The sequence below is a fragment of the Halictus rubicundus genome, chromosome 5 (assembly GCF_050948215.1).
Source record: "Halictus rubicundus isolate RS-2024b chromosome 5, iyHalRubi1_principal, whole genome shotgun sequence".
In the NCBI taxonomy this organism is placed as follows: Eukaryota; Metazoa; Arthropoda; class Insecta; order Hymenoptera; family Halictidae; genus Halictus; species Halictus rubicundus.
The window spans coordinates 8,974,130-8,996,945 of record NC_135153.1 but is presented as its reverse complement, the minus strand read 5'-3'; the positions used below and the strand labels follow the sequence as shown (position 1 = coordinate 8,996,945).

General features: G+C 44.4%; 1 protein-coding gene across 1 annotated transcript; it reads left to right on the top strand.

Moving 5' to 3' along the window:
- The first annotated feature begins 1,277 nt into the window (after positions 1–1,277).
- Positions 1,278–22,603, top strand: Huwe1 (HECT, UBA and WWE domain containing E3 ubiquitin protein ligase 1). Its single transcript, XM_076788152.1, has 48 exons — positions 1,278–2,168; positions 3,508–3,588; positions 3,676–3,894; positions 3,962–4,201; positions 4,279–4,341; positions 4,423–4,641; positions 4,725–4,996; positions 5,084–5,360; positions 5,457–6,101; positions 6,187–6,456; positions 6,634–7,143; positions 7,259–7,702; positions 7,972–8,085; positions 8,256–8,390; positions 8,737–9,023; positions 9,114–9,348; positions 9,448–9,570; positions 9,662–9,916; positions 9,993–10,331; positions 10,433–10,564; positions 10,650–10,898; positions 10,994–12,930; positions 13,062–13,197; positions 13,440–13,545; positions 13,633–13,917; positions 14,002–14,146; positions 14,293–14,431; positions 14,516–14,642; positions 14,724–14,873; positions 14,980–15,805; positions 15,897–16,125; positions 16,230–16,410; positions 16,480–16,840; positions 16,925–17,101; positions 17,183–17,801; positions 17,882–18,051; positions 18,116–18,297; positions 18,378–18,437; positions 18,551–18,643; positions 18,724–18,845; positions 18,922–19,159; positions 19,259–19,534; positions 19,610–19,798; positions 19,898–20,085; positions 20,172–20,305; positions 20,389–20,554; positions 20,632–20,822; positions 21,042–22,603. The coding sequence occupies exons 2-48, from the start codon at positions 3,544–3,546 to the stop codon at positions 21,142–21,144; spliced, it is 12,603 nt and encodes a 4,200-aa protein (XP_076644267.1). The 5' UTR covers positions 1,278–2,168; positions 3,508–3,543; the 3' UTR covers positions 21,145–22,603.
- The last annotated feature ends 213 nt before the right edge of the window (positions 22,604–22,816 follow it).

The window sequence follows — 22,816 nt, the reverse complement described above, 5'->3', positions numbered from 1 at the left end:
AATGTTTTATGAAACCTTTGCGTTGTTTCGGTCGAGGAGGATTATACGCCGGTTTACTTTCTTCGAATCGCGTCTTCGAGCATCTTTGCAAACGGACGTGGGGAATCATTTTTCCATGAACGTACGTAGTACGTTTGAATTGGTTTGAATTCAAACCTACCGAAGTTCGTGGTACAGGCTCGCATGCCTGTGTGTGTACCCGCGTTTCCGAAGGCATTCGATCCGCACCGAGTGTTCCCGAACTGTTCAAAATTCATCTTTCAAGTACTGTAACATAAAATCAATCGAGACGACGCGATAGCATGATGTTTTTTGACAGTAAAATAGAATTTTTGCCAACTATAATCAAATTCTCAATATGAAATATTTCATAACTCTAGACGCTCGCTGTCCGTTCATTGGTCCATCTTGCGCCGGACAAAACTGTTTCATTCAGCTCGAAATGAATCTGAAGAAAACTCCTCGACGATTTCGTCATTCGTATAAAACCTGCGAAAACACGTGTCTCTTTGTTCTCTCGTTCGACGAATCAGCGATCATTCGAACGTAATCTGAAATAGCAACGATAACGATAGCGAAGGGATCCTCTTCTAAATGGTCGAACTGCGTGGTGTAACATTGCGCAACTTTTCCAGAACGTCACGTGATCAGGCTGTAACAATAAGACCAACACAGACGCGAGAACGTATCTTTTAATTTTATTGCGCACAGCAGCTTGTATAATGCCACAAATATTTCCTAATTCTCATGGTTTATGGTTTATTCTTCCCTTTATATATATCATACAAAGATGGCGTTGAAGAGCCTGAACTCTATCTGCCCAATACAAAAACGGTCCTTATGTAATATTGTTGATCTAAATCTAATTACTTATATACTATAGATGAAAATATCTGTAATTTTATGTGTAATAATTTCGTTTCGCCTTACTTTGTCTATTGTATAATCTCTCTCTCTCTCTCTCAATAATCAACACTTATAAACTTCTTCCTAATTCTTACGCGATAATTAGAAATTATTACATTGGTAACTCTGCGATGCCGAGTATTCGACCAATCGAATCGTCGCATAGGGGAAAGCTCGCGTCGCGATTGGCCGATAGAACTCACTGTTTCGACGACGAACCTTTGGTCCGATTCGCAACGAGCATTCCTGTACGGACGTCGAGTTTCTGAAAGGCGGTTCTATAGACGCGTGTTCGTTCGATGGATAACGAAGAACAGTCACGGATGGTTACGAGGCGTCCTATCAGACGTAGTGTATCTCGGTAACGAGCGAATCAGAAAAATCGCCGTATAGTAGGACAACGTTCTCGCCACAGAGTCTCCGTGTTGCGCAGCGAGAATAGAATGCGAGCGTACCGTTTCGAGAAGGGCACGTCTCGTCGAAAGATGCGAAGCAGTTAACAGTGTGGTTTTGGCGAGTGTGTGTTTCCTTTTGTCCGATCCTCTTATCTCAACGGTAGACACATATATGAGCGCGTGTAGACGAGTAGCCAGTGCGGTGCACTCGGCGCAGTAAAAATCGTTCGGAACGAGTGTGTGTCCTCGAGGGATATTGTGTGCCGTGTACCCGTGTATACCGTGTATACCGTGTGCCGTGTGTCGCGGCACGGTCTTACATCCGAAGGTCGTGGACATTTGCACGATTGTTCGAGAAGCTTGTGCTTGGCCCGTAACAAACGGCACGTTACGAAAAGGTTAAAAGGGAAAGGTGGACGATCCTCCTTGGAAAGCCTCGGTAAAATGGCGGTGATCGGTACTCCGATTGGCGCTAACCGATAGAAGAGGATCGCGTCTCCCGTTCACGCTACCCACGAATTTTGTTTTGATCCAGTCGCATTGATATCCTCGATTCGGACCGGTCGATTTCCTGTGATTCTCTCTCTCGCGCGATATCATTTTGCTTTCGTTCCCTCTCGTCCCCTGTCCCCTCCCCTCCCCCGTCGCCCCTCTCCTTGTTTTTAACCATAACTACGGGAAAATCACGAACGGCGTCCCATAGAAGAAATATACTATCGTTATCCAGCCGGAGGACGATCGAGGTGGCAAGGACCACCGACGGAACGGTTTTCAACGACCGCGATGCCGCATCGTTCTATCCTCGGGTTTGTCGAACGTCCGCACGACAAGGACAACTCTATCGAATCCTCGTTGGTCTATCTGTAGGTGAGCCTTTTCTACTTATTTTATCTATTCCGCCTGTTCCTTCTGTTCCGCCTATTCCGCTTCTAGGTACACTGCCATTTTTGACTTTTCTGCCACGAGCGCATCCCTCAATTTTCACCTGTCCGATCTATCTCTCTCTGCGCCACGGTCATTTCTTTCTTTCGATACTTCTACGGTGAGCCGTACGCCCGAATTGTCAGCCGTGATCGGGTTTTCACCATGAAATCATTCCTTATTCTCGTCTTCTCCTTTGTTGTTATTTTGTGCATTTCAAGAGAGAGAGAGAGAGAGAGAAAAAGAGAGAGTGAGCGAGAGAGGGGGAGAAAGAGAGAAAAAATGAGAGAGAGAGTGCGAGCGAGTGCGAGAGCAACGTCTAAGTTAGGTTAGGCTTCTGAAACCGATGACTCTGCATCTTAACCGAGTAACGAGACTGTTTTCATTCCTGTTGCCCTTCTAACGGTTCTCTACGGAAGAAGAACAACGAGAAGAACCGCGGAGACACTCGGGAAGCTTTCTTAGACTTTTCATGGAAGCACTCCTTATTTATCCTGCTTTTTTCTACGGTCGAGGTCACCGATGCATTTCCGTACGCAGCCTTTTTTAAAATAACCATGCGCGACGTCGACGATACGTTTTATCGTGGTTTCGCGTGTTTAACCTGTTAATCATAGAACATGATTTCATTATATCGATTTCGAATTGTACGGTAATATTTGTACCAGAAAAAATTCGATCGTGTACGATTGCAGCGGGAGATAAAGCGTTTGGAAAAATTTCGATCTAGATTCATTTCTGCTGATACGAAAGTGCACGACCGAAAAATTATCCGGTAATCAGGCGAACTACATATATCGTGTCGCAACATATCTCGCTCATGATGCAATTCTTTTTTTAACCAAAAAGAATTTCTAATTTCTTTCACTGTACAGTGGGAAAAATATTATTATCCATTATTGCCTGCTTTCGACGGACAACGCGATATTTTATTTGTTGGTTAAACATGACCCGTACTCTGGTTGAAGGCAACGCATTTGCGGAATAATTCGATATCGATAATTTATTGGTTATGCTTAAAGATAATTGGAGCAACAGCTGAAATTAGTCAGCCGGACACTTTGTTTTTCCATCGCTGTTTCCCGTTCCGGTAATCATTTTGACCAAATTTGACTTAAGAAATCATATTTTGGACGTATATGGGAAAACTGTAGCTCCATTTTTAGACGTTGCATTACCTTTGCGTACCAAGTATGGAACATTCGAGTAATCGTCCAAGGACCGATAGAACATTTCTTTTATCTTAATATATAAATTATTTAACAGTATAATTACTTTTTTTCAGATCTTGAAATTATAAAGGAAGCTCTCATCTGCTAAAATGAAAATTGACAGAAGCAGATTGAAAAAGTGCATTTCTGAGGCGGTAAGGGACAGCTGTATCGATTAACGTACCTGTAGTTGAGTAGAAGTCGAATATCGTTTTAACGGAAAGTATCTTCTTCAATTCTAGCCGGCAGAATGTCAGGCCCTCATAAACAAGCTGCGCTCGTGCTCCCATGCAGAATTGCTGGAGGAGCTGAAGCAGATAGATGCATGGACCTTTGGAAAATGCGAACTGTTCCATTGGATCGATGTATTGGATCTTAATGACAGTATTTTGGAGGAGGCTGCAGCAAGGAGTCCGGATAATCCATGGGAATTGGCCTGCGATCTCCCTCAGAACAGAGAGGTACGGTTAGAATTCTTAGAATTTTATGTAGACTTTTATATTCATCCCACATTTTTGTTTGAAACAGGCTAAAGAACTTCTACTATGGATCCTTCATTTCACCACGTTATTGATCGAACACTCATTCTCGCGACATTTGTACAACAGTATGGAGCATCTGGTGTCCTTGTTATCGAGTTGTGATATGCACGTTGTTCTTGGTGTACTAAATCTTCTTTACATGTTTAGTAAACGTAGTAATTTTATTACTCGTTTAAATAGCGACAAAAGACAAGCTTTAATAAGTAGACTCAATCATTTGGCCGAGGTTAGTCTGCTCTTTCTTGACAACGAATTTCAAATTAGAAAATGCGCGCACTCACCGAATTTGATTTTCCATTATAGAGCTGGGGTGGTAAAGAAAATGGATTTGGTTTGGCAGAATGTTGCAAAGAATTCCCAGACAAGGTAATTAGAATTTCACGGAGACGTTACACTCGAGCATCCTGTTTAATGTAATAATGTTAATGGTCATTTTTCATGCTTCAGCCCCTTCCAGCGAGTGCTACGACATTACATTTCGAATTCTATGCAGAAAACCCAACCACCGATGCATCGGGTACCACGCAAGCCACTGGTACCAAAAAGATTGGACAAACAAATTTTGTAACGTATATACACATCGAGAATGTGGATAAACTTGGTAAAACACCGGCACAAATAATGAACGATTTGTTAAAAGTTTATAACGTACCACAAGATCGACAGGTAAATAAATACGGTGAAAACAAGAGTGAATACAAGAAACAATAAGAAAAATCGTGAACTATCAGATGTATTTGTGTTTACAGATGGCGCTTTTCACCCACATAAGATTGGCACACAGTTTTTCCGATTACCGAAGACGTTTGCAATGCGTGCAAGCTCGGCTGCAGGCATTGTCGGTACTTGTATATAGTAATGCACTTCAGGAGAATGCGGATAGCTTGCTTCATGCTGGGCTTTTAGAAGAATTAGTCGAATTAATGGAACTTCCACATGCACACCTTGTTGAAATGCGTGCCGCGGCATTGCGGACTCTTACTAGTATCATTCACTTGGATCGCAATCCAAATTTTCCCAAGTACGAAAAGACTCGATTCTCTCTACAACGATTCTCCGATTCTGTTGGCTCGTCAACCGATTGATTACAATGTAATTACACTTTCAGAAAACCCGGCTCGAGGTTAAACATGATAATCGACGTTACCGGAGCAAGTTCGTATCACGGGTTTTTCCCTGTATCGATTCGCACATGTATCTCACAGTTGACTTCTCCACCACCGGACGGACCACCCTTTCCACTGCAACTTGCGACAGCATTGTTTAGCTTTCTTTATCACTTGTCTAGCTACGAAGCTGGCGGAGATGCTCTTATTAGTTGCGGAATGATGGAGAGCTTGTTAAAAATTATGAATTGGCCTGGAACCGAGCTAGAACATATAACGGTAAGATACATCTTTGATCTTTGGTTCCGTCAACGGACAATCATAATCCTTTACTAACCAACAACTCACTCTCAATAATCGACGAACGTTTTTCAGTTCGGCACCAGGGCTGTTCGCGTGATAGACTTGATGACGAATATAGACATGCAAGTATTTCAAGCACACAATGGCCTAGCGAGTTTTATCAATCGCATCGATATGGAGGTGAACGTTTGCAGAAAGGAACAACCGTTCGAAATAGAACCGTACAGTTACCCCGATAATCCGCAGTCCTCTCGCGAAAGATCCATAGAAAGGGACGAAGAATCCGCGTCGTCGCGCCGCTTGAACGAGCCTTACGACGAACGCGAGGAGTCCTCGAATCCAATGGAATTCTCGGAGGACGAGAACATGACCTCCAAAACGGAGGACAAAAACGAACAAACACCAGATTATTCTGCCACGAAGACCGGGAAGACGTGTCTGCCACAGCGAGCTGCGCTTCTGAAGTCAATGTTGAACTTTGTCAAGAAAACCATCCAAGATCCGCACTTTTCCGACAGCATCAGGCACATTATGGAGGGCACTTTACCCTCCTCTCTGAAACACATCATCAGCAATTCGGAGTATTACGGGCCTTCGCTGTTTCTGCTTGCCACGGATGTCGTGACAGTCTACGTTTTCCAAGAACCGTCGTTACTGTCTTCCTTGCAGGATAACGGATTGACCGATATCGTACTGCACGCTCTACTTATCAAAGAAGTAAGTCAGCAGAGCAGAATTATCTGTATAGCGTGGATCGATCCTTCCTGCGCGGTAACAATTCTATAGTGTCGATTCTACACAGGTTCCTGCGACCAGAGAAGTTCTTGGCTCGTTACCCAACGTGTTCAGCGCTCTATGCTTGAATCAACGTGGATTAGAATCGTTCGTGAAACGACGACCATTCGGTCGATTGTTCAAAGTATTATTGTCGCCGATCTACCTCTCCGCGATGAGAAGACGCCGAAGCGCGGACCCTTTGGGCGATACGGCTACCAATTTGGGCAACGCGATGGACGAGTTAATGAGACACCAACCCGGACTGAAGGTTGACGCGGTCGCTGCCATCATAAAAGTAATATATCGTTTCTTTCACAAGATCGCGATAGATTAACCGTTAAGTGGACTTGAGCGAGACTATATTGTCAGGATAAATTGAACGATAAGTAGGATTAGGATTGTTTTAGCGGCAGCTCGTTCACTTAAAGGTTCACTGTTGAAAGGTTTACTGAATGTTTGCAAATCTGTTCAGTTGCTAGAGAAACTATGCGTCCTGGGCTGCGATCCTCGGTACGTTTGTCTGCGGGCCGCAAGCAAGTCCGACAATTCACCGTCGAACTCGGCCTCCGGTAGTCGTCAGTCTTCTGGTCAATCGGTCGGAGTCGGAGTCGGAGACTCTCGTGGCGGAGGCGGTGGCGGAGGTGGAAGTAGCAGCGACGAGGAGGAAGAGGACGAAGAAGAAGCGAGCACGAGCTCTCATCCTCAGCGCGAAGAACAGCCTTCGCCGTCGCCAGCTCAGCCTGGACCGCCCCCGCAGCCTAGGGAAAAAACACCGATAGCTCTGGTCGAGTACATACACAACGTTATGAAATTCGTCGACGCCATTCTCAGTAACAATTCTACAGACGATCATTGTAGAGAGTTTGTCGCCCAGAAGGGTTTAGTGCCGTTGCTATCCATCCTAGGCTTACCTAATCTTCCAGTGGATTACCCAGTCGCCCAGGCGGCTCAGTCCGTAGCGACAGTTTGTAAAAGTATTTTGGTATGTATCCGATCTATAGATGTGCAGCTGTACAGCTGTACCGTTTCCAGCAAACGCGAAACGAGCGAGGTATCGCATGAACTCTACCATCTGTTCCTTTACTATTTGCTTTCAGAACCTTGCACACGAACCGCTAGTCCTGAAAACAGGTCTCTCGCAATTGAAGGAAGTACTGAACCTGTTGAAACCGCTTCACAATCACACGGGCACGCCAGGAGGTTCCGTTTTGTTGCACGAACTCGCGTCCGCCCCGAACTTGGAGACCGCTTTCACGAGCGACACGGCAACACCTCTGCTTCACGCTATGAATGCTGCGCACGGATACGTGGTCATGTTCGTCCACGTGTGTCGCACCAGTCAGAGCGAAGTGAGGAATCTGTCTATGAACCATTGGGGTTCCGGCCTCGGTTTGACGGTCCTGAAAGTTCTCTCCGAGCTGTATATGGCATTGGTTTGGGAGAGCACGCTGTTGCTGGCACTGTGCAGCGAGGACAGTATACCGGCAGGATGCGACTTTGGAAAAGAAGACATGGACAAATTGGTGCCACCCGAATTAAAGGTGCGGGGCTTGTTCGTTTAATAGTGTAGTAGTCTAGTAGTCTAGTAAGATGTCTAGTAGGAGCGTGAAAAACGTAAAACAGTCGAATTCAGTTTCTACAGATTCAAACTTTCAATCGTTCTGTTGCGTTAATATTTTCGTTTGGTAGAAAGATGAACAAGGTTCTGTTTTTCTTTTGGTCTACTTCAACAATACTAAGTCTTACAATTAGTTTGTAATAAGTAAGCTCCGAACGATTTATGACGTGTTGTTTCAAATTAATGAACTAGAATGATGGCGAGACTTCTGGCTGGTCAGGTGGTGTATCCTCCGATATGGGAAGTAATGGAATGACCACAGCCATGGAAGCCTTGAGTACAGATCCGCCACCTGTACCCATGGAGGTACAAAAATTATGAATTTTACCAATTAGTCATGTATTATGGAACAAAGTAGAGAGAGAAAGAGAGTGAGAAAGAGAGAGAACGAGAAAAAGTGTGTGTGCTTAAAGTACATAGTGCTTGGACCTGATTTGTTACCTTTTACTTCATTTTTATATTTTCGTTGTTCGTAGGTGGACGACAAACCGAGTGCCAGCGCTGGAAGAGTGTCCCCAAGTTCATATCAGCTCAAGTACATCAAACCTTTGTTGGGAGCTTCGTCTAGATTGGGCAGAGCACTCGCCGAACTGTTTGGTCTGCTTGTCAAGGTATTTAACACTCTCGATCTCTTAGAAATTTTCAACGTTCTCTGTAGAGACTAATCTGATCTATTTTTTTTTTATTATTATTAACCTTCGAAAAACACAGAGTTAGTTGAATTCTGTAGCAACCAGCGAATGCAGACTTGCAATTCAGACCCACGATATCGAGTTTATACCGTACAATACAATATATTTTTCAAGAGAATTCGTTTGCGAATGTTCTTTCTATCAATGGATAATATATGTACAGACTACAGACGGGTCTGGATTGATTCTACATTCGTCAGACGAGGGGTACTCATCTAAGAAACATATACTAATTGTCGAATTGTTTCAATTTAAACCTGTTCAGCTTTGCATGGGTTGTCCAGGGAGACAACGCAGAGGACAACAGATGCCTCTAACGCCAGTTCTCCCTACGCAAGCAGCTGGAAGCGTAGCGACTTCCTTAAATTGTTTATTGATCCGTGGATTAACGTGGGATATATTGCCGCCGTCACCGATACCCAAATTTAAATTGACCTTCTTGATATGCTCTGTAGGTTTTACATCTCCGATGTTGTTTGATGAAAAGAGGCATCCGTATCACTTGATGCTTCAAAAGTTTGTTACGCAAGGCGGACAATATGCATTTTTTAAGTGAGTTGACAAGCAACGTTGAATCCTGTTAACCAGGTATACTTTTATTCGAATATCGCTCAAGACCTTTATCTGTACGATCGTTTTCAGTACTTTTAATTGGGCATTGTCCGGAGGTGGACAGTTCCCTGCATCGGAAGGTTTAGAACACCCTAATTTGCCCGATGGCACCGGAGAGTTTTTAGACGCGTGGCTCATGCTGCTAGAGAAAATGGTGAATCCAAAAGCTATACTGGATTCCCCGCATCCTCTTTCGTCAAAATGTACCGGAATCTATAAGATGTACGAGTTTGATCCGATAAAGTATCTCACCGATATTCACAAGGTTCGAAAATATATGTACCTGTAATTCAACATGTATTGTATAATAATAGTTTGCGAATAATTGTACATCGTGTACTTACGCATTTGATCGACATTTCAGAAAGCCTTTGATGCAGTGATGCTTATGTGGGGCAAGAAACCGTTGAAAAACTATGGTGCCCGTATGACAGAATCAATTTTATCTATTCTACGACATATTTTAAGAGGTGAAAAAATTATCAAGGTACATACACACACATATATATATTTACGGCGATTGATTCTAATTCGACGGGATTCGATTGCAATTATTTTATAAACGAATATCGCAACAGGAACGTAGAGAGAAAGAAGAAAACAGCGAAGGGGCTACTACTGATACTAGTACCAGCGGTACTAGCGGAATTGGAAGGGGTAGGATAACTGATCGCAGGGAAGAACCAGAATCGGACGTAAACCAAGAACATCTTAGACAGTTGATGGATATGGGTTTTAGCAGGGCTCATTGCATCGAAGCATTGAGTCACACGTTAACGGTCGAACAAGCCACGGATTATCTTCTCACTAATCCTGCTACGCTGCGCAGATCGGTACGTAAAAGCAAATAGAACAGAAATTTCATCTTAAAAATAGAATTTAAATTCGAAATCGAATCGCTTTATCTAGGATGTGCCACCCGGTGGCGATGACAGTGGTCAAGGACTTATTATGGACTTGGAAATAGACGACGATCACATAATGCACGCCATAGCTATGTCTTTGGGTGAAACAGAAACCCTTCCCCGGAAAGCTTCTGGTTTGGAAAAATTCCCGGAAGAGCTTATCGGCGAGCCCGCTATAACGAGCAGCATAAACGAATTCACAAAGACTGCTTTAAGTCAGTGTCTGAACTTGTTAGATCTCATGCCCGACACTGTCTATAGAATATGCGATTTATTGGTTACCATTACAAAGAGAAATGGCGATGAATGGCGTGACAACATGTTGCTGCAACTTATAAAAGAAGTAAGGCTCGTCTAAGTAACATTTATATTGTATTATTATATTACGATACAACAGACGTAGAATATTTTCGATATTTCTATCGATTCGAATTGTTATTGCAGATCGGTAGTTTGGTAGATTATTTAATTGACATTGCCAAGAGCAACGATCCGAACGCTGGTACCCGATTAGTCGAATGCGAAGAAGCGAACAAAGTTGCTGGACGTATATATCTGTATACCTTATTTTTCGAGGTACGTGTATAGAAATGATACAAACAAATCGAGATGCAATTTAAGTTACCGTTAAACAGTCCAGCGATATTTTATTCTGTTGTAGGGAACGTTCCAAGAGATGAGAGTACCCTGCGCCCAAATCGTAAAGGAGTGCGGTGTCTCGGATCTGCTTGTACGCTTGCTGATAGTGAGCGAGGGACCACTTACCGCGAATAAGAACAAAGTTTCGAAAGACAATAAAGACGGAACAGCGACTACAAGAACACCGAAATGGCTTGCACCTCTGCTTCTACTCATAGATCGTTTGGAGAAAGTGGCTATCTCTACACAAAGGAAGCATTTGATGCACAAGGTACGTAAAACTGTACTGCTTCATGTACACTGTACTGTGCGAAGAAAAGGAGGAGCAAAGAAGGATTTGTATATGAACAAGTTTTTTCGAAACAGGTAACGCGCAGAGTTTGGAAGTGGTTCGACTTGAACTCGGGTGAATGGACGATATACTCTCCGATAAACAACCGTATAATCAACGAGGCTTACTGGGCTGGTGAATCTAGCGTAAGGATCTCGTGCAGCAGGCGAAGATACTTGATCACGTTTTCGTCTATGACGCAAGTGAACGAAGAGAGCGACAACAGGAGGCCGATAGCGATGAACTTCAAGTTGCGCGCGGTGAACGATTACAGCCCGATGGAGGAGAAACGGAATACTTTCGTGCAAGGGCTGCATCCCAGCGTGATCGTCAGCATTATTCGCACATGCGTCAAGTTGTTGGCGATTCCGGTGGACCGGGACGCGCTGCACGCTTTGATGAAGGTCTGTCTACGGCTGACGAGAGACTACGAGAACGCCGCGATTTTTGTTCGCGAGGGCGGCGTCAAGCTGTTACTGGAAATGACCCAGGCGAGTAGTTTCATCGGATGCATCAGTCTGAGCACGCTGTTGATCCGACACACCTTGGAGGACACGAACACCCTTCGCCAAGCCATGGAGAAGGTTATTCGGACTCGTACGCAGGGTAACATACCCCCACCGTACAAAGAGATTCTGTTCATGACGCGTCAAATCAGCAGCGCGGTTTGCCGGAATCCGGAAGTCTACAGAGAAGTCTGTGAAAAGATTCTGAGAGTGGACGTCAGCCTGCTGAGGCGGGACTTCGATCATAGATTGATCGTGAAAGCTTTGCCACCGAGCCAATCGCAGAACACGCCCATGGAGGAGGTGTCGGAGGTGTCGGTGTCCGTGATACAGGACTTGCTGAACGCTCTGATAAAGCCTGTGCCGATTCTTCCTGACGATACCGCAGCTACGCCCACTGGAAGTCCAGAGAAGAAAACCCCTCACGCGAGTTCCGCCGTCGGAACGACATCGTCCTCTAGACGCGACGTCTTCAGGAACAACGCGACCACGACGAACGATCCTCTGGACGACGACGATCAGGTTTCCCAGATAATCTCGCTGAAGATCTATCCCGATATCGGTAACAACGGTAAAGTCGAGCCGGAGGAGGCGAAGAAACCTCTGCTGACGAAATCCGCGATTCTGAAGATACTCGCGGAAGCGGTACGCTCCTACAATGGAATCGCCGATTTGATCACGGAGCACGTGTACGTTGCCGGACAAAGCGAAATGGTGACGGAGGACACGACGGCGCTCGCCTTTCTCTTGGACAAACTTCTGCCGATGGTGCCGGAGAACTCGAGCGATAGACAGTGCAGCAACACTATCGGCCACACCGCGAAAATGTTGATAGCCGCTATCGCCTCTTGCAATCATTCGCCGGACGTCCAAACGACCCTGGTCACCGAGGTGAAAGCCGCGTTGACGAGGACTTTGGCGCTTCCGGAAAGCTCCGAGAAGCACTCGCAGCTTCAGCTGCTGATCGGCTTGATCTCTACTATGATCGACAGTTGCCCGCCAACCCTTCACAATCACTTGAGAACCTCCCTGAAGACGCACCAGTACAACAACGTGAATTACATCGTGCGGATCATGCTGAGGAAGGGAATAATCACCGATTTGGCGAAAATCCCGCATAGTCTTGACCTTTCCAGTCCTAACATGGCTTCCACGATCAACGCCGCATTGAAACCGCTCGAGACGCTTTCCAGAATCATCAATCAACCGATGCCGGGATCCGTGAATAACAAGTTCTCGAAGCCCAAGAACAGAACTGTCCAGGAGGAGCCCATCGGGGAACAGACCGGCACCACAACGTCGGAAGCGACACATGCTGTCGGCGAAGAAGCGAACGAGGACGCCGAGAACACCGAGCACGACATCTCGGTCACCGCCGAAAGTCTCGAGCCTACCTCCGAGAGCCAGGTACACGAGGATGGGGTCGAAGTTGCTCTGGACGACATCATGGATCAACTGCTCGATAGGTAATCATATGCTAATGATGTTAATTCGAAATTATCGACATTTGTTCAGCTTCGGATGAAACCGATTGCACAAACGATATGTATATCATTGACTCGAATGCGCCTAAGCTACGGTACTTATAATCAAGTAGTGTATTGTTTTCCAGGGACGGCTCAGCCGTGGCCGAAGAACAATCTTCTCGGCCGCATAGGCCAATGGATATCGACGACGAAAGTCTTGTGATACGCGTCGGAGAGGCTGACTTTGATCCTACACGTGATACCACAGTAAGAGTTACATCGGTTTTATCATCAATTCCTGACGACGACGTATGTAGCTTCGGAAACACTTTGCGTTATTTTTTTATTTAACGAAGAATTACCTTTTCTTTCTCTCGAAGATATTTAGTCTATTTATTCACTTCACTTATTCGAGATAGTAGTGAAACAACACAAAGTGGTTTCGATGTTTTGGAATTCACATTTCTCTGCTTTCCCATTTTGGACATCTAACGCGTTGTATATTTTAGGAGGATTTGATGAGCTCCGATTCAGATTCCGACAGCAATCCTTCCGACGACAACGAAGACGAAGTGCAAGACGACGAGGATGAGGAAGAGGAAGAAGAAGATGACGGTAATTTGATAGAAATGTTTACTAGCGCAAGTATTCTAATACGTATAACAGCGCGTGGGTCGAGCTTGAACGTGTGTATTGCATCAGGGGAGGAGAACGAGGAGGAAGAGGAGGAAGAGGAAGAGGGCACTTCGAATTACGAGGATGAAATCGAATTTTTAGAAGACGTTGAAAGTGGTGTCTTCAGAATGTTCCCACCAACGGAACGTGACGGAAGCAACGTTGTAATGATTCAACACAACATCGACAATCAAGACAACTTCTCGAGTACCTCCACTCCTATTACACCGTTGACCAGCCATCCATGGACCACGACGTTCCCCCTACCTTTAGGGCTCTTCGAAGACTCACCTTCGGTCTCCGAAGGCAATGGTACGTTGACGAAAGACTAGCCTAGAAAATCGGTCTGCGACTAATAATTGAGAATATTAATCGGCAACGACCATTTCTCCTCAGGCACGAATTCCCATCCACTGTTAATACCACAGACCGGTTTGGATTATGTTAATTCACGGGCTCAGAGAGCTCTGCGGCAACGAAGGTATCAGTTTCTTCAAATACAGAATCCGAGAAATCAGAATCCGCCAGTAATACTGCAAAGGTGAATCAACTAACTCGAGTTAAATACATGAAATACGCGTATGTTCTATCGAAACCGAATGTGTTTAGAATTTCACGAGTTTCCAAGGTCTTATTTCACCGGTCTAGTATTAGTAATTTATTCAATCGTCGTATTTTTAATCGTAGGTTGCTGGGGCCGGCTTCGCAAGGGATTCCTTTGTCCGCCAGTCAGGTTTTAGCCTCCAGTTTTCGCGACACGCGTGTCGTTGTAATGGAAAATCTTGGAATCTTTACCAATCAAGAAGAAGAACCAATCGATTTTGTGGTTTGTATCGAGAATGAACGCAAGTCGTACTCCATAAAAGTATATTCACGGTCGCCAAGCTTACGTATGCGAAAATAATTTCAGGATCAGTCTGGCTATCTGTTTGGACCGAGTCTGGCAGCCACATTGAATAACATTCCGACAGTTTTACACTGGTGGATCGAAGAGAGTAAATTGTTGGATGGAGACTCTCAAGCAGACTGTTGCGACGGTATGCTATATCAGGCGTTGTCTAAACATTTATTACAACGTTGATCGGTGCGGAACAATGTTCTCGAATTTTCCGTTGCAGGTGTTGTGTTTAAACTTATTCCTAGCCTGGCTAGTCACCGGGACTGTGAGCTCGCGGAGCGGAAAGAGAGACGCAAGAAGCAACACAATTCCGAGAAGAAGGGTGAGAAGGACGGCAAAGACGAGAAGGACCACCTTAATAACACGGAATGTACGTTTTGTTGACTGTTTCTACTTTGTTCTCGATACAAGAATCGCCTTGTCGCTGTTCTACGGCCCATCCGATAGATATCTGACGCGAGACATAATTGTTTCAGCGGGTTCTTCCACCGTGTCTCCGATAGAAGATCATCGATTATCGACGGTATCGACGCCTCAAAGGGAGGACGCGAACAACCTCGTCGCCGATTTTGGAACTGCGATCGAAGCAACTCGACAGGAACGCACCCCTGACGAGGACATAATCGACGTAACCGGTGAGATGGAGGTGACGGTGCAAGAGGACGAGGAACGACCGCCGCCGCCGCCGTTGCACGAGGAAGTGGTGTCCTCGGAAGCCAGAGATCCTCGAATAAGCAATAGAAACTCGACGTTGGAACTGGCAGAGAGTATCGTCGACTCCGTGCTCGGCCCGAGCGCGTCCGAAGCTAGTAGACTGAGACAACCGGATCGGCCCGCCGAGTCGTCGGACGCCAACGATACGTCTAGTCGAACGAATACAACCATACTAGTTCATTTTGGCCAAGAAGGTAACGAAGCCTTGCTAAGAGAAACTGACTCGTCTGACTGGATCAGAACGCTTTTAACCAATGACAGTCAATCGAACATTGAACGAAATGCAAATGTACTCAATCAAGATCCTACCACTTCAGCATCAGAAAACATTAACCCAGAGCAATCAGAACAACAACAGCAGCCTCAGCAACAACAGCAACCCCTGCAGCAGCCACAACAACAACAGCCGCAGCAGCAACAACAACAACAACCGCAACCAGAACAACCGCAGCAATCACAGCAACAGACGCAGCAACAATCCCAGCCGCAACAACCTCAGGAGCAACAGTTACCCGACGGAGTCGATCCATCCTTTTTGGCTGCTCTTCCGGAAGACATGCGCGACGAAGTCATAGCAGAACAGCTCAGGTGTTGTATTCCGTGCGATCGGTGTCGCTCGAAAGAAACGTTGCACCTTGCCGATGAAATGATTGCAAATGGAAATTGTTAATTGTTTCAGACTTCAACGAATTCGACAACGAACCCAAGCAACCGTGGTCGCAGAATTGACCGGACCGGTGGAAGTTAATCCTGAGTTTTTGGCTGCCTTGCCGCCAGCGATTCAGGAAGAGGTTCTCGCCCAGCAACGCCTGGAACAACAACGACACGCGGCTGCCTCCGCTAATCCCGACGATCCGGTCGACGCTGCCGCCTTTTTCGAGAATTTGCAACCTTCTTTGAGACAAGCTGTAAATCATTTGACGATCGAATTATGTCTTCGTAATGTTCTGCTATCGCCTCTCTCTCTCTCTCTCCCCCCTTGTATTTATATAGTTTTCTTCGATGCGTTTAGATTCTGACCGACATGGAGGAGTCCCAGATATCTGTTCTTCCTCCGGATCTTGCACAGGAAGCTCAAAATCTTCGAAGGGAGTGGGAGGCACGAAATCGACACTTGATGCAGGAAAGATTTCTTAACCACGTTAGCCAAGGAACTGCAGCCCTGTCCACTATATTGAGGCAATCTGGTAGAGGTAAGTAAATAACGAATAGCTCGCGACTAATTCGCGTCGATATTGAAACGAGAATTAATTAATCGACAGGTAGAGCAACGCGTTACGCGATTCAGGCGGTGGCGCAAAGGGGCCAGTGGGATCCGTTGATGCGCGGCGACACCAGCATAACGCACCAAGCAGGCGGTCTCCGACTCCGAGGCAGACAACTGTTGGACCACGAGTCGATGGCGTGCCTATTAATACTATTGTTTGTCGATGAACCAAAAATTAATACGTTAAGATTTCATAGAGTTATCAGAAATATCTGCTATCACGGTAGCACGAGGGAATGGGTGGTGAAAGTCTTGCTGAGTATCATGGAAAGAAGCAACGACGAAAACAAAGATATCGCCGCGGATTTCGGCGGCAAATACAAAAGAAAAAGCTTGATGCCCTCGATGGACTATTGGTAAGATTTCAATTAACGTAGTTGTTGATCGGAAAACTTTCAGCAAGTTAATGTTTAAAGTACAATTCGTTTTACGAATTTCAGTTCTCCCAAGATTATGGACCAAAGAAACAACGCGCAATCGTGGTTGAATATCAGCATCGATGCTGCGCTCGGTTGTAGAGCGAACGTTTTCCATATAGTCAGGTACGGTGGGAAAAAATCCGAAAGGCAAGGCAGCAGTATCGCTATTCATCCGCAGGCTGCGCCCACAGTGTGCAAGTGAGTTTCTTAAATTGTTATCGACTGATAAACATACAGTATTGTCTGTACAATCTATATAATCGTTTGTGACTTCCGCAGGCATACGTTAGACTTGCTGATAGCATTGGCTAAAGGATTTCCTGGATTCTTCGTGCCGATCAAGCCGAAAGAATCGGAAGAGAAGGAGAGCAACAAAGACAACAAGGATTCGAGTAACAAAGAGGAAGCTTGCTCGAAAAACAAGTCCGCCTCGAAGCCGGGGAAAAGCGACCAACCAGATTTCTGGGACATGCTGTTGAAACTAGACTCGTGTGCCTCGAAGAAAGGAAAATCGGTCGCCAGGACACATTCGAATTCGAACCTTGGAAACGAACTGGAACATAGTACGACCACCTTCGAAGCTTCAGCCTTCGGCCAATTGATTTCCATGCTGAACTGGTCGGTTATCAAACGTAGTAGTCAGTTAACCGATAAATTATTGAGACTGTTGTCGTTGATCTCGATTGGGCTGACGGAAGTGAACCCATACCTTAGACAAGAAGGGAATAAGAATAAAAAGACCGAAGTCAACAAAGAGCAGAGCATCGCCGCGCCCGAGGAACATCTGAAACTGGCTGTACAAGTCCTAACTAGCAAAAGTTGTTCCGAAGAGGGACTGGAAGATGCGACTGCTTTACTACTTAATTTGTCTCACTGCCCAGACCCCACTAGACAACTGGTACGATCCTTATCGTAAATCGAATTCATTTTATCGTAAATTCATATTAAAATATACCGTTATTTCATACGTTTCTTCAGATATTAAAATTACTAATGGAGGGCGCTATGGAACTGGCTAACATGGTTTGCGAACATATAAACGATTTAATGATGGAACTCAAGGTTTTGAACCGTGAATTAAGGAGAAATTCTATCGAGGAACAACCTTCGACCAGCACCGGAGGCTCCCGAGGAACTCTGTTGGATAGGTATGTGTCGCAGAGTACTTTCTCTCTTTCTGACTTAATTGCGAACTAATTGATTAAATTGTAGGTTTACAAGCGAAAGCGTAGTTATTACCGCACCGAACAAAGTTAAAGCTGGAAGTGATCTTCAGCTACCATCGATGGTTGCCCTTGTCAGCAAAACTTCTAGTCAGGCATTCTTCTTGAGAATACTTAAAGTAATAGTCCAGATAAGAGAAGCTGTACGTTTAGCAAACACCAACAAGACAGGTACGTCGGAGAACTATAACCTGGACGATATTGCCTTGGTAACATGTTATTAAATAGATTTCGAATCTCTTTTTCTTTAGCAAATCAAACTGCAGAGGGTACGGGTGACGCTGCAACTGCGAACCAAGCTCCGGACGAAGGTAATTTATTGCATTATCTTTTTCACACAATGTCGAAACTAATCTGCGATATTCGTTGCAAAAATAACCGAGTAAGTTTTTGTAGTAATAAGGTTTAATGTATTTTTTCAAAGGCGATGGTAACGCGGACGGTGACGTACCTATGGACACGACGCAAGCAAATCCGCCTCAGCCTGAGAGTGCGAAGCCGGCCGCCGCCTCCGATGGTAAATAATAATAAACAGTCGACTTTTTCTGACGTTTATATCAAGCGTTCTGTGGTCAACAAAACTTTGAATTTCTACAGCTGAAGAGAAGCTTCCATTGTTGAGCGAATGTTTAGTACTGGATCATTTGTGGGAGACACTCAGCGCCTGCTTGTTAGAATTAGAATATACTCCGGATCACCATGCTGTTCTAGTTTTACAGGTAAAGCCTAGATCTCTATGTAGCCCATTAGTTAAAGACGAACGGTCGATTCGATATTTCGTATGTGTTACCATAGCCTGCTGTGGAAGCCTTTTTCTTGATTCATTCGTCGTCGAGTACGTCTCGCGAACGTCAGTTGAACGCAAACGCAGAAACTCGAGAAGTTGTGCCGGATCTTGCACCAGTGTCGCCAATATATTCGGACAACGAGGGCACCTCCCAGTCGGAAGCTACGATCAACACTTCCTGGGACATGGCACCTCCTCCTCAGAAGACACTGCCACCGGATCAAGTCAAGTTCCTCAAATTTGCTGGTACAGATATTGTATTTCTTCGATGGTGTTACACTGCGCGTTGAAAGTTCAATCGAATCGAAAGCTGAACGGAGCCGTTCTTTTGTTCTGTTGTTGTAGAAACGCACAGAACCGTTCTAAACCAAATCCTTCGCCAGACGACCACACATTTGGCAGACGGACCTTTCTCTGTGCTGGTAGATCACACGAGAGTCCTCGACTTCGACGTTAAGAGGCGGTACTTCCGAGCAGAATTAGAACGAATGGACGAGGGTATTCGTAGGGACGAATTGGCCGTGCACGTGCGCAGAAGCCACGTCTTCGAGGACTCGTTCCGAGAGCTTCACAGACGAAACGCCGACGAGTGGAAGAATCGCTTTTACATCGTTTTCGAGGGTATAGAAATCTTTCTTTCGCGCACGTCTCCACGTTGACCGTCACTTGATTCACGTTTCTATCGTTGAATTACAGGCGAAGAAGGTCAGGATGCTGGAGGCTTGCTCAGAGAGTGGTACGTCATTATTTCCAGAGAAATTTTCAATCCCATGTACGCCCTGTTCACCGTGAGTCCTGGCGACCGAGTCACATACATGATCAACTCCTCTTCGCATTGCAATCCCAACCACTTATGTTATTACAAATTCGTCGGCCGAGTCATTGGTAAGTTCTCTCTCTCGTCCGTTAGGGTAGAAGACCCTAACAGAACTGGCTACGGTAGGACAGTTACAAATTAATGTCTAAATAAACATTTTTTTACAGCCAAAGCAATTTACGACAACAAACTCCTGGAATGTTATTTCACGCGCAGCTTTTACAAGCATATTTTGGGAATATTAGTGAAACATACGGATATGGAAAGCGAAGATTATAGTTTTTACAAAGGTTTAGTGTACCTCACGGAGCATAATATCGCCGACCTTGGATCCGAATTGACCTTCTCCACGGAGGTAAAATTTGTTTGCTTATATTTTATTGAAACGTGACGTATCGATACGTGTTGATGCAAGACAGAAATAAATTTTTTCGTCTGTAGGTGAACGAGTTCGGTGTAAACGATGTACGAGACTTAATACCAAACGGGCGTAACATCGTTGTCACCGAAGAAACAAAATTGGAGTATATCCGGCTCGTTTGTCAAATGAAGATGACTGGAGCAATTCGAAAACAGTAAGTCGAACACGAATTATAATAGTTCAGTTGTATTTAATATTTCGAGCATTCTATAAAGATTATTGGTTCGTTGCTTGCAGGTTGAACGCGTTCCTAGAAGGCTTTTATGACATTATTCCGAAACGACTGATCTCCATATTCAACGAGCAGGAACTCGAGCTACTAATTAGTGGATTACCGAATGTAGATATAGAGGATCTTAAAGCCAACACAGAATACCACAAATACACTGCAACATCTCTACAGGCAAGTACACAACAATTTAAATGGTCGACCGTTCTCGAATGTTGAGAATTAATAGTTTTGTCAATGGAAACATTCAGATCCAATGGTTCTGGCGAGCACTGCGAGGCTTTGACCAAGCGGACAGAGCCAAATTCTTACAATTCGTCACTGGAACGTCGAAGGTGCCGCTGCAGGGTTTTGCCGCTTTGGAAGGAATGAGCGGCGTGCAGAAGTTCCAAATTCATCGTGAAGACAGATCGACGGACAGGCTTCCATCCGCCCATACATGGTAAGTTCTTCAAATGCTTTTTCGACTTTTCTATCGTGTTGAACTTGAATAATTCTAGTCGAAAATCAACTGGAACATGAAATTAATCAATGTAAAAGGTCAATCAATCCCTGAATAGAAAAATATTAAATAGAAACGACGAATGATCTAGTCCGGCACGCATTGCGCGACGTGCAGATCGACACAATTTCAAGTAATTTGTATCGTTTGTTTGTTCAGTTTTAATCAACTGGATCTACCCGTTTATGAAACGTATGACAAACTCCGTACGAATTTGCTGAAGGCAATCCACGAATGCAGCGAAGGATTCGGTTTCGCCTAAGTCTGTTGCAATGTTGCGAAGCAAACTTTGCGGCTATTTCACACGAAAGCTCGAGGAGCGAAGGCAACGGTGATGTAAACGCTGAGTAGTATAAGAAGAGGTGTCGAGAGACAAAGAAAGAAGGGAAAAAATTGCTAAACAATTGTAAAAGTACCACGAGAACACGCTTGATCTTCGCTCAAGATCTAATATAAAAAAAAAGAATGTTTACTCCGCTATATACATATTAAAACTAAAAAAAGAAAGCGTATGTATATACGTATGATTAACGATGTAATTACCGATGATTCGTCGCTAGAGTTTATTTTATTGAACGATCTTACGGAAGAGAGATGCAGAGAGCTTAACGATAATTCCCCGTCATGGAAGGAGAAGACTTAATCGAGCACGTTAAGTTAAGAAACTTTACGATTAAGACTATAAGCAAGCATAAAGAAAAAACCTCGGTGTAATTCATCGTTAAGAGAAAGCAAAGCGGCGGGTTTTTTGAACTAAATGTGTAATATAAATTGCGATTCGAAGCCGGAAGCTCTCCTCTCGAACAGAGATTCTCATGAGGGTGAGGAACGAACGGTTTTCGGTTGTTTTTTTCCATTTTTTTTGCCAGAGAACAGAAGACGGCAAAGAAAGAAAGGAAACAGATGAACGTGACGGAAGAAACGTGTGCCTGTGATCGGAGTACGTGTCTATTACCCTTAATTCGCGTGAAAAACGTAGCAGCAAAAAAATTTGAACGAATGATGTGAAATTGAATGAACATGTGCAGTCTGTGTATGTCTGTAATGTGAACGAGAATGGGTGAATGAGTACAAAAAAGAAAGAAAAAGAGAGAGAGGGAAGGCTGGAGAGAGAGAGAGAGAGAGAGAGAGAGAGAGAGAATAATTACTCAAGAGGTTTACACGATTAAACACGAGCCTAAAATATGAGGAAACAAAACAATTCAAGATGTTCTACCCTTACGCCCGCAACAAAAAAAACGTATGGTTGTACACTTAGTATTAATAATTATATTATCTAATTCTTAATCGATAGTAATGATCATTAATTAATATCGTTTTAATATTAATCATTCGAAAAATGTGATGTTGAAGAAAAAGGTGTCGTGTCACACTTTTTTCCTTTTTCTTTTTTTTCCCCACGGCCGACGTAATCGCCCGTTTTTCTCCAGTCCGATCCTCAAATTTCCTTTTCGTCGACCACTATCTGCTTCTGCTTTGAAAATGTAAAATTGAAAACGTACGTGTTAATTTCTGTGAACACATCGAATGGGACAATATATACTGTTTCGAGAAGAGAGAGAAGGAGTGAGCTGAGAGAGAGAGAGAGAGAGCGAGAGAGGGAGAGAAAGAGAGCGCGAGAGAGGAAAGCATAGATTCACATTGGAAAGTTTCGCGATATTGTTAGGGAATTAATTGCTTAGGAATTCGCAGAATAAACTAAATGTTGTATTTCTTATAAATCTATTGAGTTTTCTTTAAATACAGAGGACACCTATTAACAGACGCAGATTTCTGTTTGAAATGCAGTGATACATCTTAAAAAATGTAGAACTGTGAAATATTTTCACCGGGTATTGAATGATCTAGAATTTAAAATGGGCAAACAGTTGGATCGGTTCAAAAGGAATCCATGCAATACGTTTTAAAAGATCAAAAACAATGTCACATTCACT